General features: G+C 44.7%; 1 protein-coding gene across 2 annotated transcripts in view; it reads right to left on the bottom strand.

Moving 5' to 3' along the window:
• The window catches only part of ARFGEF2 (ADP ribosylation factor guanine nucleotide exchange factor 2), a 101,812-nt gene that overhangs the window by 11,299 nt on the left and 74,672 nt on the right, over positions 1 to 15,841 (bottom strand). For both annotated transcript variants that reach the window (XM_059407189.1, XM_059407191.1), the window contains exons 27-34: positions 12,795 to 12,967; positions 10,032 to 10,192; positions 8,853 to 8,983; positions 8,574 to 8,703; positions 6,225 to 6,360; positions 5,015 to 5,153; positions 4,851 to 4,905; positions 2,277 to 2,391 (exon numbers count right to left, since the gene is read on the bottom strand). In XM_059407189.1, coding sequence (XP_059263172.1) covers positions 2,277 to 2,391; positions 4,851 to 4,905; positions 5,015 to 5,153; positions 6,225 to 6,360; positions 8,574 to 8,703; positions 8,853 to 8,983; positions 10,032 to 10,192; positions 12,795 to 12,967 — 1,040 coding nt within the window. The remainder of the gene's footprint in view (positions 1 to 2,276; positions 2,392 to 4,850; positions 4,906 to 5,014; positions 5,154 to 6,224; positions 6,361 to 8,573; positions 8,704 to 8,852; positions 8,984 to 10,031; positions 10,193 to 12,794; positions 12,968 to 15,841) is intronic.

Genomic DNA, 15,841 nt, shown 5'->3' with positions numbered 1-15,841 from the left:
ATATTCTTATAGAATCAGAATGTTGAAAATATTAAAGCGTTCAGTGATGGCAAATGAGGATGGGTCATCTCATCTGTTAAACTGTGTGTGTGTATTTACACTAATTCTCCAGCAGAATCAGTTTTTTTTTTTTTAAAGATTTATTTATTTGACAGAGATAGATCACAAGTAGACAGAGAGGCAGGCAGAGAGAGAGGAAGGGAAGCAGGCTCCCCGCCAAGCAGAGAGCCCGATGTGGGACTCGATCCCAGGACCCTGAGATCATGACCTGAGCCGAAGGCAGCGGCTTAACCCACTGAGCCACCCAGGCGCCCCGAGAATCAGTTTTAATTAAAGAAGAACATGGTGGAGTTGCAGCACATGTGCATTTAACTTATGCCAATTCAGTGACGTCACTTTGGACCAAAAATGAAAAGGGAGGAAACAGTCCAAGTGGTGTGAGACTGTGCCCGCCGCCCCGCTCACTGTACTGACACCCACAGGGTGGGCTCGGTTGGGACAAAGTAAGCATGTTCCCAGGAGGAAGGGCAGGGCTCTCAAGTGCCAGGTCCCTCTCAGAGTACAGACCTCTCACTGCACCAAGAGTGGCTCTATTTCAAGACCTGTATGCGTGCACCGCCCTCCCTCCCCCCACAAGCCAAGCTTTTCTCTGGAGCTGCTGAGGCAGGAGACTTGCTCCCCGGCCCCCGCGGCAGATACTGAGGAACAGCGTGCGAGTGTCTGACGTGCTGTCTTTTTAATGGATTTGCGGGTGGTTATGCTGGTTGGGGACCACGCATGGCTGCGTCTAATAGACTGCTGCGGAAGTTAACGGCGGCGTCAACGCCGACGGCCGGCGCGAGGAGAAGAGCGTAGGACTGCTCTGAAGAAAAGCACCAGGGCCACAGCTAGAAAAAGAGCAGACCCCGAAACCAGGAGTGTTCCAGTTTCTCAGTCCGCTAGAAGTGTGTCTGAGTCCCAGCCCTACTCATAGGGGCAAGTCGTGTTGTCTATCTCGGTCCCAGATCACACAATCGTAAACAACAGCACCTCCTCAAAGGGCTCGAGGGACGATTACACGAGGTCACACACATGAAACCCAGTGCAGTGCCTGCCTCACAGCAACTGTTAAATGCATTTTTTTTTAAAACAACAGTAAACATAGTAAACAGTAAAATATAACCACAGTAAAACATAACCTCTTTGCCACAAGAGGCAAAGTGATAGAAGTAATCTGAAACTCATGTCCAGAAAAGGGATCTCTAACACATAAAAAGCTCCCCCAAACCAATAAAAAGATGAAAAGCCAATACAAAATGAGGACCAATTTGAACAGATGATGCAAAAACAAAGGTTCTTAAACACATGAAAAACTGCTCAGTTTCCCTTAAAATTAGAAAACCACAAATAAAAATTACTCCAAAGATAGGAAACATCACCTACGTGTTCCTGAGGGTCATGTAAACAGGTACAACCTTAATGGGCAGGAATCTGTAATTATGTGTCAAAATGACAAGTGCACCTCACCCAGCAGTCCTACAGCTAGGAATTCATTATATAGACACACATATTAGGTGATTCAGGGTAGTACTGTTTGTAACAGAAAAAGATGGGAATATAAACGTCCATTAGTAGGAACCCAATTAAGCACCTCATAATACATCTATACCCTGGAATGACATACAATAAATAGCATAAAAGAATGTGAACGTTTGGGCGCCTGGGTGGCTCAGTGGGTTAAGCCGCTGCCTTCGGCTCAGGTCATGATCTCAGGGTCCTGGGATCGAGTCCCGCATCGGGCTCTCTGCTCAGCGGGGAGCCTGCTTCCTCCTCTCTCTCTCTGCCTGCCTCTCTGCCTACTTGTGATTTCTCTCTGTCAAATAAATAAATAAAATCTTTAAAAAAAAAAAAAAAAAGAATGTGAACGTTTTTTAGGTACTGATTTTGAATGGTCTCTTAAAATACACTAAATGAAAAAAGAATACCACATAGTACTCTGTAATTTGTATAAAAAGGACAGGAGGCTTCGTGTGTGTGTGTGTGTGTGTGTGTGTGTGTGTGTGTGTTTGTGTGTACATATGCATGTGTTTATGGCTATGCTATTTCTTGCATATGGGTACAATTAGAAATGCACATAAACTGGTAACTCTGGCTGGCAGGGACTGGCAGACTAAGACATGGGGTGGAAGAAAGGCTTATCATGTTCACCCTTTTGTACTTTCTGAATATTTGAATTATGTAAACATGGTATCTATTTAAAATAAATAGATGAAAACAACGAGAAAATGTGGCCTTACTTGCATAAGGTCTACCTTTCCAGCTGTCATCGGTCGGGTTAGAGAGTTGGCTCTGGCCTCTCTCAGAGGCATTTTTATCTATGCTGCTTAGAGACTGGCGGTCCAGATCCATATCCTGAAAGTTAACCCAAAGAGAAATACAATGTTCACTTTCTTTATCCACAATTCAGTATCTGGGTAGAGATGTGCCTGTTTTGACACTGTTGGACCAACTTGAATTTAGGTGTCAGGCTTAGCTTGAAGTACAGTTATACTGCCTGCTTAACTAGGCTGCATAGGACAGATTACGGATGTAGTGTATTTTCTCCCTCCCATTAAAATTTCACATTTTCTTATTCCTACTTTGAAGGTGTTTCTCTATGTATCAATGATTTTTTTTTAAAGATTTTATTTATTTATTTGACAGGCAGAGATTACAAGTAGGCAGAGAGGCAGGCAGAGAGAGAGGAGGAAGCAGGCTCCCCGCTGAGCAGAGAGCACGATGCGGGGTTCCATCCCAGGACCCTGGGATCATGACCTGAGCCGAAGGCAGAGGCTTTAACCCACTGAGCCACCCAGGCGCCCCTCTATGTATCAGTGATTTAACAATGAGTGTGACATGGGGCACCTGGGTGGCTCAGTCAGTTAAGCATCCAACTTTTTTTTTTTTTTTTTAAGATTTTATTTATTTATTTGACAGAGAGGGAGTGAGTATAAGCAGGGGGAGCAGGAGAGGGAGAAGCAGACTCTTCACTGAGCAGGGAGTCTGATGCAGGGCTCGACCCCAGGACCCTGGGATCATGACCTGAGCTGAAGGCAGACACCTAACTGACTGAGCCACTCAGATGCCCCCAAAGCATCAGACTCTTGATCTCAGCTCTTGATCTCAGGGTTGTGAGTTCAAACTCTGAGTTGGGCTTCATGCTTGGTGTGGAGCCTACTTAAGAAACAAACAAAATAATGAGTATGGCAAATTAATGAGGACAAGCTCAAAAACAAAAAAACAAACTAGTAATAGCTTTTTAAAACATTGACAGATGACAGTTAACAAAAGATGTTTAAATAAGGTGCTTCATTTTTTAAGTTGCTATATCCCAGATGCCTTTTTTTTTTTTTTTAAAGTAGGTTCACACCCAACGTGGGGCTCTAACTCACAAACCTGAGCTTAAGAATTGCATGCTCCCCTGACTGAGTCAGGCAGGTGTCCCCCAAATGTCTTTTAAAATCTGATGGCCAGGGGCACCTAAGTGGCTCAGTTGGCTGAGTGGCTGCCTTTGGCTCAGGTCATGATTCCAGGGTCCTGGGATCGAGCCCTGTGTCGGGCTTCCTACTCAGTGGAGAGCCTGTTTCTCCTTCTCCCTCTGCCTGCTGCTCTGCCTACTTGTGCTCTCTATCTCTCTGTCAAATAAATAAATAAATAAATAAATAAATAAATCTTAAAAAAAAAAAATCTGATGGCCTTACAGTTAGTTATCTGGGAATAGAAGTTAATAATACAAAACCCCTGTACACCAAGGTATTTAAAACTGAGACTTGAATCAGAACTTCTCTATGTGGCCTCACACAGAAAATAAGAACCACTATCTCACAGGTGTGGGGGAAAGCATTCTTTATTTAAGAGGATAATAAATAAGGATAGTTATATCAAGGCATTGCTTCTATCAGCAAAACACCAGGACTGAGAGTTCAACAAGGGAGAATTTGTTAAATAGATTACAATAATGTACAGTCACTGAAAAATATGCTCTCAAAGAATATTTAAGAATATGGAAAGGGCGCCTGGGTGGCTCAGTGGGTTAAGCCTCTGCCTTCAGCTCAAGTCATGATCTCAGGATCCTGGAATCAAGCCCCGCATTGGGCTCTCTGCTCAGCGGGGAGCCTACTCATCCCTCTCTCTCTCTGCCTGCCTCTCTGCCTATTTGTGATCTCTCGCTGTCAAATAAATCTTAAAAAAAAAAAAAAAATCTGGAAAAATGCTCACATGCTGTTAGGTAAATTATGTGCCAAGTATGCCCAAATTTCAAAAATGTGTGGGTTAGATGTGTGTCGTTACACAAAAAAAAACTAGAAAGGTAAAGTGTGGTTTTTACTGGGTGAGGTGACTTAATTTCTGTACTTTCTAAAACAGATGCTAACGAACATATATAGATTTAAAGCTTGCCCTTTTTTGTTTTTGAAGTCATCTCTACCCCCAACATGGAGCTTAAACTCACGACCCTGAGGTTAAAAGCTGCAAGCTCCACCATCGAGCCAGCCAGGTGCCTCTAGTTTTGTTTTTTTTTTTAAGATTTTATTTATTTGACAGACACAGATCACAAGTAGGTGGAGAGACAGGCAGAGAGAGAGACGAGGAAGCAGGCTCCCCACTGAGCAGAGAGCCTGATGTGGGGCTCGATCCCAGGACCCTGGGATCATGACCTAAGCCGAAGGCAGAAGCTTTAACCCACTGAGCCACCCAGGCACCCCGTGCCCCTAGTTTTTAAATCTTATAATCTTTTTTACTCACTTCCCATCAGAAAAGCATAAACTCTTTGGATTGCTTAATTTTATGCTCTAACAGGAGATCAGAGAAAAAACAACAACAAAGAATCCTACCAAATGTTTTTCTGACGAATCTTCCTCCATTCCTGCAGGTCTCCAGGTCAGCAAGCTGAAGGGAACGCAAAAGAAGGAAAATGATCCATGTGAAAGGCAACCTGGGAGTCTTAAGATGTCTGCCGCGCATGGAAATCAACAGCGAGAGGCACATGTGCACTCACACGTGTGGGATGGTGGTTTTGAAGATATCCAGCATACAGATGCATGTCTCATCCCAGACGTCCGGGCTGAATTTCTCCCCATTGGATATGACTAAGTTTTCTAAGCAATTGGTACCTGACCGAGCCAACTGCTCATTATCTGCAAAATAAAGTGATATTCATCACCAAACTTCCACTGCGGTTTTCATTCCCACCAGGGCACCAAGGCTTCCTATCATGGCATGGAGATGACATGACGCAGGGCGGCGGGGGCGGGGGGGGGGGATTCTGCAGGGTCTTATTTAAGGAAGCAACGATCCCGACGGTATTACAACCTTTATTGTTTAAGCAGGCTCTAAAGAGATAAAATGATTTATCACAGCTTTATTGCTAGGGGATGGAAGAAGGTCAGTTTGTGTCTTAATTAACTGATTTCTTGTATGATGAATGGTAAAAGATGGAAATATTAGACCAGCGTTTCTCTAAATTTCATCCCTCAAACACTGCCATACTGGTATTGTTTTGTTTTTTTTTTTTTAAAGATTTTATTTATTTATTTGACAGACAGAGATCACAAGTAGGCTGAGAGTCAGGCAGAGAGAGAGAGGAGGAAGCAGGCTCCCTGCTGAGCAGACAGCCCGATGTGGGGCTCAATCCCAGGACCTTGGGATCATGACCGGAGCCCGAAGGCAGAGGCTTTAACCCACTGAGCCACCCCGGTGCCCCTGGTATTAACTGTTTTATCCTTTATTTTAAAACTGAGTCACATTTTGGAAAAACTTAACACACCGAAGCTTTGTCCTAAGCCAAAACTATCTATAGAATCCAGGTCAGATGGGCTAGTGGGTATTTTTCCTAGTATGCACTCTTTCAGCAAGTACTCAAATGGAAATGTCCACTGATGAAGCTGTTGCTACCTGACCCCCATTGTACATTTTAAAAGCATTACAGAAAATTTCAAATGTAGACAAAAGTAGAAAAAAACAGTATAATATATAAAGGCACATTTTCTAAGATATAATAATAATTACAACCTATCTTTAAGAAGTGCTAAAACTGGCTTGGGGAGATTGTTTTTATGCTCCAATTATGTAAAAATACACATTTTCCCCAATTAAATTATATACTGTAATTCCTTCGGCATTACCTTCTTGCTTTTACATATTGAAAAAATTCAACTCCCATTAAAAATTAAGGCAAGAAGAATGACAGCCAGAGACATAGCAAGTACCTTGTTTCACACACCACTGTAACTGTGCAAACACATCAGAAAGAAGTACTTCATTCAGAGCTTCATAAAACTGGGTGAACACGTCACAGATGGCATAGAGGGCGTGATTGCAAGTTGTCGTCATCCACTCAGATTTCTGAAAAAGCAAAAAGGTACGTTGAGAGGCCACTCTCCTTGTGGGTCTCTAGGAGACCCACATGATGGTCTCCTAGACCACATGCCCTACATGATAGGCACAGCTCCTACATGATGGGCACAGCTGTTCTGTTGTGCAACCTGGCAGTATCCGCCAATAGTCTTTTTATAACACTCACACCCACAGGTGTAGGAACAGGGCTGACAGGAACAGACTCTAAGGAAAGAATCAAAGATCTGGGGTGCCTGGGTGGCTCAGTGGGTTAAAGCCTCTGCCTTCAGCTCAGGAAGTGATCTTGGAGTCCTGGGACTGAGCCCCACATGGGGCTCTCTGCTCAGCAGGGAGCCTGCTTCCCCCTCCAATGCCTGTCTCTATGCCTAGTTGTGATCTCTCTCTGTCAAATAAATAAATAAAAATCTTAAAAAATAAAAAGAATTGAAGATCTGAGTGTGAAGGTCTGTGAATAAAGATGTTTACACCACACTGACATTTACACGCTGAAAACACAGATATGAACCAATACCCAGCAAGGCAGCAACTGAATTAAGTACATCTATATGAGAGGATATTAACACACTCATTCAAAGTGATACTGACAAAAAGTTGTAATGATTTGGAAAAAGTGAATATGAGATTATGCTAACTACACCTTTTTACACCAAAAATTTATCTCTGGTAATTTCATGGCAGTATTTCAAGTATTTAATATAGAGAGAGATTCAGAAAATCATCGAATAGGGAGGGGTGGGTACTGCTAAACAAGATTCCAAAAGTGGAAGCCCTAAGTGGAAAGACTGCTAGATTTGGTTCTCTAAAAGCTAAAATTTTCTAAAATGAGAAGAAAATGAGCATAACAAAGGGGGCAAAATCATCTGTAATTTATGTAAGGACATGCTACTTTATGTATACACTGAAAAGCTCTTAAAACAATAGGAAAGAGGTAACTAACTCAAGAAATGGACTAAGGATGTGAAAAACCAATTCATAAAAGAAGAAATGTGAATTAGTAAAGTGAAAAAAAGTATGCAACCTCATTAGCAATTAAAAAACTATGAGGCAGGGGCACCTGGTGCCTCAGTCAGTTGAATGTCTAACTCTTGGTTTCTCAGGTCATGAGACCGAGTCCCATGTTGGGCTCCATGCTGGGCATGGAGTCTGCTTAAGATTCTCCTTCTCCTGGGACACCTGGTGGCTTGGTCAGTTAAGTGTCCAGCTCTTGATTTTGGCTCAGGTTGTGGTCCCTGGGTGTCTGGCTCCCTGCTGAGCAGGTAAGTCTGTTTCTCTCTCTCTCTCTCCCCGCTCCTCCCCCTGCCACTTCCTCTGTTCACATGTGGTCTCAAATAAATCTTAAAAAAAAATTCTCTCTGCTCCTCCCCACTCCCTCATGCACGTGCACTCTCTCTAAAAAAGAAAAACAAAACAAAAAAACTGAGGCACTTGGCTAGCTCAGATAGAAGAAGGTGTAACTCTGTTTCCGGATCATGAGTTCGAACCCCATGTGAGGTGCAGAGAGCCACGGAGAGCCATGGTGGACATGGAGAAACAGGGATGCTCACTCACTGCTCAAGTATAAATGGCTGCAAATTTATTTGGAAGTAACTTACAAGTACGTATCAAAAGCCTCAGTAATGTGCAAGCTCCAAACCTGATACACCACTTGCCCCAAGTAAACAAAGAAAAAAACAAGTACAAAGGTAGCGGCTAAGAACGTTCATTTCAGGGCTAAGAAAAACTGGAAATAATTTCTTATGGACCAGGGGATATGTGAGGCTAGAAATATTTTGCAGCTTTGAAAAAACATCATGGAAGACTCAGGATTGTAGAAAAGCACTCATGTCTTAAGTTGAAAAGGCAGTTTATGGTGTGTGTGCTGGCATCCCTTTTTTTTTTTTCTTAAGATTTTTTATTTTATTTTATTTTTTTAAAAGATTTTATTTATTTATTTGACAGACAGACATCACAAGTAGGCAGAGAGGCAGGCAGAGAGAGGGGGAAGCAGGGTCCCCGAGAGGCAGAGAGCCCAATGCAGGGCTAGATCCCAGGACCCAGGGATCGTGACCTGAGCCAAAGGCAGAGGCTTAACCAGCTGAGCCACCCAGGCGCCCTGGCGGTTTCCATTTTAAAATACACCCCAGAAGCTTGAAGGGTAAGACTTGCACTCCCACTCCCACTCCCACCACCGTGTCCAGGGCACCGCTTCAGTCATCACCTACCTCCGACTGCTGCTCAGGGAGTTTCATATTGTCAAAAATCCTGAACACGATTCTGAACAGGTCCTGCCACCAGTGCTTTTCAAAGGTGTGACCGTAGCTCTTCATGATCTCAAACATGACCGTGAGTCCTCTGGAGGAACAAAGTCAGGCGCAGAGAGGGAATGGGGCGGGGGGAGAGGCAAGAACAGCAGAGAAGAGAGGGTAGAGCATGGGGTCAGGGGAGCAGGTGACTGAGGCTCATTCTGTGGCGAAAGGGGCACCATCCTGGGACATGGTTACCTTGTCCGAACATCTAGCTTGCATCTGTTAATGATGCAGGAGAGCTCAAACAGGATGGGGAACCAGCCTCGGACCCAGACCCTGTCGCCAGGAGCCACATTCATGTCATCGCTGGTGTATTCTTGTAGCACCTGCCGGGAGAGTCACCTCTCAGATGCAGACTAGGCAAGCAAAGGAAGAAACTAAAAGGGAACTACACGAAGATCAAGACCCCACACATTTCCCCCTCTAACAACAACCATTCAGCAAGGGCAGGATAGGAAATCCCCAGGAGGCAAACATAAGCCTCTCCCAAGGACATATGAGCAGTTATGCCTACGGACCTTCGTGGGTTTTGGAATAAGCTGAGTGGGCAGATCACTGCTAAGTTAACTGAGGCACTAGAACATGAAGTCAGCTGCCCAAGGTCATGCAGCTCGGAGCTGGCAGTCTTTCCCAGTCTGGATGTGAAGCTCCACTCCCTGCCCTACCTCTGGGATTTTGAGCCCTTTGAACTGTAATCACTCTTGAAGTGAGGTACTGTCGTAATGAAATTTCTTTATCAGCTCTGATTACCCAACATGAGGCAATTTCTCTCTGAGCCTGTGTCAATGCCCCTGGTTCAGCGGGGACATAATTGCCAATCTCACAGGTCTGATGTGGAAACTAAACACATCGATACACAGAAAAGACCTGAAGGAGGGATCTGTATCATAGTTTAGATGTGCTTATTTCTACCCAATTTCAGTGTCCGAGACTGCTATTTAAACCAAGTAGGCCTTTTCGGAAAGGTGAGACATAAAAGTCCCAAACATTTCTAGGAGAAAACAAAAGGTGATTTTTAAAAATGTAACTTCTCAGCCATGTCACAATGGTAAAATCTCATTTCCTTAAGAGGGAGGTTTGTTTCCTTTCAAACAGAAACGTCTAGCTTCTTCAGCTTTGCCACAATTCAAAGCTAAATACTATTATCTTTTACAAAACCAGTTCACAGAACACTAGGTAGAAGTTCAGTAGGAGTAAAAGAAGTAATTTCATACATGCAAAACGAGAGAAGGGGTAGAACCCCAGTAACAGGCAGCATTTTGAAGTGAATGCCCAGTTTAGGGCAAACATGCATTTCTAAAAGTGTAGCGGGGAACGCTCTTTCTGATTCCTTTTCTCCTCAGTCCCCAGAAGGGAGGAGAGGAAGTGACGTACCCGAGGCCTCTCGGAGACGTATTTCCCACAGAAGCGGATGAGCCGGATGGCCTCCATGCTCGTGTCAGGGAAGGCCGCGTTGCAGGCGAACTCCGACAAGCACTTCACAGCGTCCTGAAAGGAATCGATGGCTGCAGGGAAATGGTGCTGGAAGATAGTTGCTGTGGAAACAAAGCCATGTTTTTCATAAGACCAGAGACTTCCAAATGGGGATCCAACACCTCCCACCCTGAGGGGACTACTTCTGTGAAAATCTAAGAAAAGCATGTCACTCTCTCTGGGAGACAGCATTTCTTATTAAATTGTTCAGGAAATCGATTCAAGAATGAATCGACTGGGCACTGCCTGGGCTAAACTGGTTCCTGAGCTCCAGTACTTTCACTCATTCATTCATTCATTCATTCATTCACTCATTCATTCATTCATTCATCCAGCCAGCCAGCCATCAGACATTTACTGAGTGCCAACTAAGAGCAAAGCACAGCTGTGGGCCCTTGGGACAGAGGTAACCAGTGAAATTTCCTGCTTCACGATACTCGTGCTCCAATGGGCAAGACAGACAATAATCGCCTAAGCCAATACATATATAAAATATAAAATAATCTGAGGTTGGGTGAGTGCTGGGTGAGAGGAAAGAAGGCAGCAGGGGCTGCTTCGGCTGGGGGTCAGAGAAGGACTCTCTGAAGAGGTCCTGTCAAGTGTCCCCCAAGGAAGTGAGAGAGGACAAGCCACGAGAAAATCAAGTTTCACCAGGATACCAAGGTGTCCGTTTCAACGTCAGCTATTTTAGGTTGGAGGAAATGGGTAGGATAAACACTGATCTGTGTGTGAAGCTGGCCCTCAGTGGTCTGCCTGATGGAAGCTCTAGCCCTGGTTCAGTGACCCCGAGCACTCTCCTTTAACTCCCTGGCCGTCCCCATGCCAGGACCACACCGAGTGCTACCTGGGTGGAATGCTATGAAGACAAAAGGAGATAAAGAATGTCAATGAGCTAAGGGTGAAAGGCAATGCAGAAGTCTAAGGTCTTCCAAAATCCTACGAACATCACCTAAGACAAAATGTAAGTAGCAAGAAGCTTCTTAAGAGTTGGGCTAAAGCCTCTGCCTTTGGCTCAGGTCATGATCCCAGGGTCCTGGGATCGAGCCCCACATCAGGCTCTCTGCTCAACGGGAGCCTGCTTCCTTTCCTCTCTCTCTGCCTGCCTCTCTGTCTACTTGTGATCTCTGTCTGTCAAATAAATAAATAAAATCTTAAAAAAAAAAAAAAAGAGTTAAAAGATCTCGGGATGCCTGGGTGGTTCAGTTGGTTAAGCTGCTGCCTTCGGCTCAGGTCATGATCCTAGGGTCCTGGGATCAAGTCCCACCACATTGGGCTCCTTGCTCATCAGGGAGTCTGCTTCTGTCTCTGCCTCTGCCTGCTGCTCTGCCTGCTTGGGCTCTCTCTCTCTCTCTTTCTGACGAACAAATAAATAAATGAAACTTAAAAAAAAAAAAAAGTTAAAAGATCTCAAAAAAGATGAAAGCTAATCTGATGTTTTCTCACCATTACAAAGGCCAAGAGGAGCAAATAGCCTGTGGTGTGATGACAGGCAGGACCAGGGCCATCTGGTCAGTCCAGAAGAGAGAGACACGGCGCCAACTCTGGGCTGGCTTGTCTGGGAGTGAACCCTGCCCCACTACTTCCTAGCTGTGTGACCTCAGGCAAGTTATTCTACTTTACTTTTTGGTCCCTCAGTTTCCTCTCTGGTCAACTGTGGGGAGTATTGGCACAGCCAGTTCTTGTTACTCATGGTAGTTGTGTTCTATAAGTCAACTGTGAACACTGACCACGCCCCCAGGGCAGAGCCACTATTCCCAGGGGAGGCGTGGAGGTAGGTTCTGCGAGCCTCTGGTCACCCTGTTTTAAGTAACCAATCAATGCAGAACCTTGCTTCATGTGTGTTTCCACACATAAGACATAGTTATTTTATACATACTATTGGGTTCAACATTGAACTTCTGGCCAACAGCACTTTAACTCAAGCTTGAATGAAGCTTATCGAAAACATACATTTTCTCTATAAGGCACATCATAGCCTTCCAGTGCTCAGGGACACCAGACAGCACTCCAGCACTGTGCTTCAGAGCTATTTTATTTATTTATTTTTGCTTTAAAGATTTTATTATTTATTTGACAGAGAGAGAGAGAGCGAGAGAGGGGATACAAGCAGGGGAAGAGGGAGAGGGAGAAGCAGGCTCTCTGCTGAGCAGGGAGCCTGATGCAGGGCTCGATCCCCGGACCCTGGGATCACGGAGTGAGCTGAAGGCAGATGCTTAACTGACTGAGCCACCCAGGCGCCCCCTTCAGGGCCATTTAAAATGGGACCAACAAAAAGATGGTGGCAGTAAGTATACCATGGAAAGGACATTTACTTATTTATAGTGAGAGAGCTGAAACCAGAAGGCAGAGAGTCGCCTTGTTAGCCTGGGCTGGGAACACGTGCTTGGATGACTCAAGTACATCCTGCTAAATGCACACACATGTCCACAAACAACCAAGAAAGCGCCAGGAGCACTGGTTTTGTGGTTGCGAATAATGAGAATCGACTATGCTTCCTTCACAGGGTTTCTGTGCACATGTCTAAGCACATGTAAGAGCTCAGAACACCTCCTGGCATGTTATCGTATCACAGTAGACCTAAACAAGGAAACCTCTTTGCAGAGTAAAACAGGAAATAAGTGGTCACCCTTCTAGGTTTGCACGTGTGACATTAGAGTTACTTACTGACGATGTGGCCCGTGGTCTGGAAGGCCAGCTCCACAATGTTCCCGTCGTGATCTGAGGCTGCCTGGTGGAACACAGCAAAGATGTTCTTCCAGCCCGAGCGGATGTTGGCTGCTTGGGAGTTCACCATCTGCGCAACACAGCGGATCACCATGTCCCGGATGGTCGGAGACCTAAGGAAAGAAGGGGGCAGCCCTGTCATTTGTACTCTGAACAGAGAAAGAGAAATGAACATGGAAAAACCTGCATTTTGGGGGCACCTGGGTGGCTCGGTGGGTTGAGCCTCTGCCTTTGGTTCAGGTCATGAACTCAGGGTCTTGGGATCGAGCCCCGCATAGGGGCCTGCTTCCCCCTCCCCCTCTGCCTGCCTCTCTGCCTACTTGTGATATCTCTCTCTCTGTCAAATAAATAAAGTCTTAAAAGAAAAACCTAATTTTTATTCTTCTATTTTTATTTTTTTGGAGCCGGACATGGGGCTTGAACTCATGAGCCTGAGGCAAAGACCTAAGCTGAGATCAACAGTGGGATGCTTAACTGAGCCATACAGATGCCCTCCCCCCGACAAAAAAAATGCATTTTTAAAAGCAGATTTTACATAGTAATCCATATTCACTAAAAAAAATTAAACTAGATACAACAAAAAACATTAAGACAATCACTGGGCAGACAGTCAGATGCTTTCCCAGCACCATCCTCCCACCTCCTTGGTAAGAGAACTCTGATTTCAAAAAAAAAGAGAATTCTGATTTCAAGCAAGCAGCAACATTCCTGACCTCAGGGAGCCAGTCATGACCAGGACAAGACAACACGACAATCTTGTCTCATGTGCCAGGTCCACCATGCCCCAGTGCCCCTTGCAGCCAGGGGAGCTACATGACGTGTTCTAATGACTCCTAGAGAAAATCTGGGGGAATGTGAAGGGGAGGGGTTTCTACTATAGTTTTTTGTCTTGTAAAGAATACACATGGTAGGCTCTGCCCCATTTCTTGGTATCCGTTTTTTGAACACAGTATGATGCCTGGAGCTAGAGCCTCTGTTCAGCATCACAAAACAACAGGCTCAAAGATAAAAAGTGATCCTGTGGATGGACAAACAAGGAACAGAAAGAAGCTGGCTCAGTTGGTGAAGCGTCTGCCTTCGGCCTCGGTCATGATCCCAGGGTCCTGGGAGCAAGTCCCTCATGGGGTTCCCTGCTCAGCAGAGAGTCTGCTTCTTCCTCTGCCTCCACCCTTCCCCAGCTCTCTCTCTCTCTCTCTCAAATAAATAAATAAATAAATAAATAAATAAATAAAATCTTAAAGAAAAAAAAAAAAGCAAAAAGAAAGAAGCTGGGTCCTCAATGACAATTTGGGCTATGGAACCAAAGTTGGGTCCGCCTGCCTCTGACTTGTTACATAAACAATATACAGCCTTGTAGTTCAAGGCACTGTTGGTCAGTTTTTCGGGCTGAAAACCTTTACACTGATGATACTCATAATTTTGAGTCCTCAGAGATGACTATTTCTAAACTCTTGGTGCCTATGTTCTTGGATTTTTAGGCAAGGGTATATGTGTAGGATAAACACATATAAATGGATGGGAATATACAAATGTTAATTTAAGATGCAAAATTTTAAATTTAATCATTACAAAACCAAACCTGAAGACAAAAAAATGGCCCATTTTCTGAAGCAGCTGCAAGGTTCAACATAGTGTTACTTGGATATTTGCAAAAGGTTAGCACGTATGTCTTGCAATCTATTAAGACATTCGCAGTTATCGGGGTGGGTGCTATTATCATACAAACTACAGGCAGCAAGGCTACACAAACCTATCTCTTCCGCACACCACTAGCTTTGAAACCCATTAGCGTGGCTTTGGGATTGCAAACTTGATTTGAAAATTTTATCTGGCTTAGGGTAACATTCATTTTCATCTGTGGGATCCATAGTAACTAAATGATAATAGATCATTTAGGGAAGACCAGGAGAAAGTCAAGAGTTAAAACTTAGCTAAGAGTCCACAAAGCAAATACGTCACCCACAGGTAACAAAGGACTAACTACATACCGAGGTGACTTCAGTACATAAGAAGATTGAATTCATGACTGCATCCCCCACTGCGAAGAAAAGCAGCTCACTGGGAAGAACTACGTGTACTTTTTAAAGATTTGGGGGGGGGGTAGGGGAAGAACATGAGTGGGGCGGGGAGAGGCAGAGGGAGAGAGAGAATCTCAAGCAGACTCCGCACTAAGTGTGGAACTGGTACTGGGCTCAGTCTCATGATCCTGCATCCTGCATGATCACGAGTCAGATGCTGAAATCAAGAGTTGGGTGCTCAACCAGCTGAGCCTCCCAGGTACCCCTCTACATGTACTTTTTAAAAATGCTTTTCAGGGGGTGCCTGGTTGGGTCAGTCAGTTAAGTATCCAACTCTTTTTTTTTAAGATTTTATTTATTTATTTGACACACAGAGATCACAGGTAGGCAGAGAGGCAGGCAGGCAGAAAGAGAGGAGGAAGCAGGCTCCCTGCAGAGCAGAGAGCCTGATGTGGGGCTCGATCCCAGGACCCTGGGACCACGACCCGAGCCGAAGGCAGAGGCTTTAACCCACTGAGCCACCCAGGCGCCCCAAGTATCCAACTCTTGACCATGAGGTTGAGACTGAGCCCTGTGTTGGGCTCTATGCTCAGCATGGAGTCTGTCTGTCCCTCTCCCTATGCTCTACTCCCTGCTCACACATGTTCTCTCTCTCTCACACACAAATAAAATCTTTAAAAAAAAAATGCTTTTTGGGGTGTCTGGATCACTCAGTCAGTTAAGTGTCCAACTCTTGATCTCAGGGTCATGAGTTCATGCCCTGTGTAAAAAAATAGTAATAATAAGGGGCACTTGGATGGCTCAGTCGGTTAAGGGTCCTGTCTTCGGCTCAGGTCATGATCCCTGAGTCCTCACCCTGTTCAGTGGTGAGCCTGCTTCTCCCTCTGCCCCTTCCCCTGCTTGTGCTTTCTCACTCTCACTCTCTCTCAAATAAAATATTAAAAAAGGAAAGTTTACTAAAAAAAAAAA

The sequence above is a fragment of the Mustela nigripes genome, chromosome 7 (assembly GCF_022355385.1).
Source record: "Mustela nigripes isolate SB6536 chromosome 7, MUSNIG.SB6536, whole genome shotgun sequence".
Lineage (NCBI taxonomy): Eukaryota > Metazoa > Chordata > Mammalia > Carnivora > Mustelidae > Mustela > Mustela nigripes.
The sequence above is the reverse complement of the archived record's forward strand: the minus strand, read 5'-3'. Positions and strand labels throughout refer to the sequence as shown.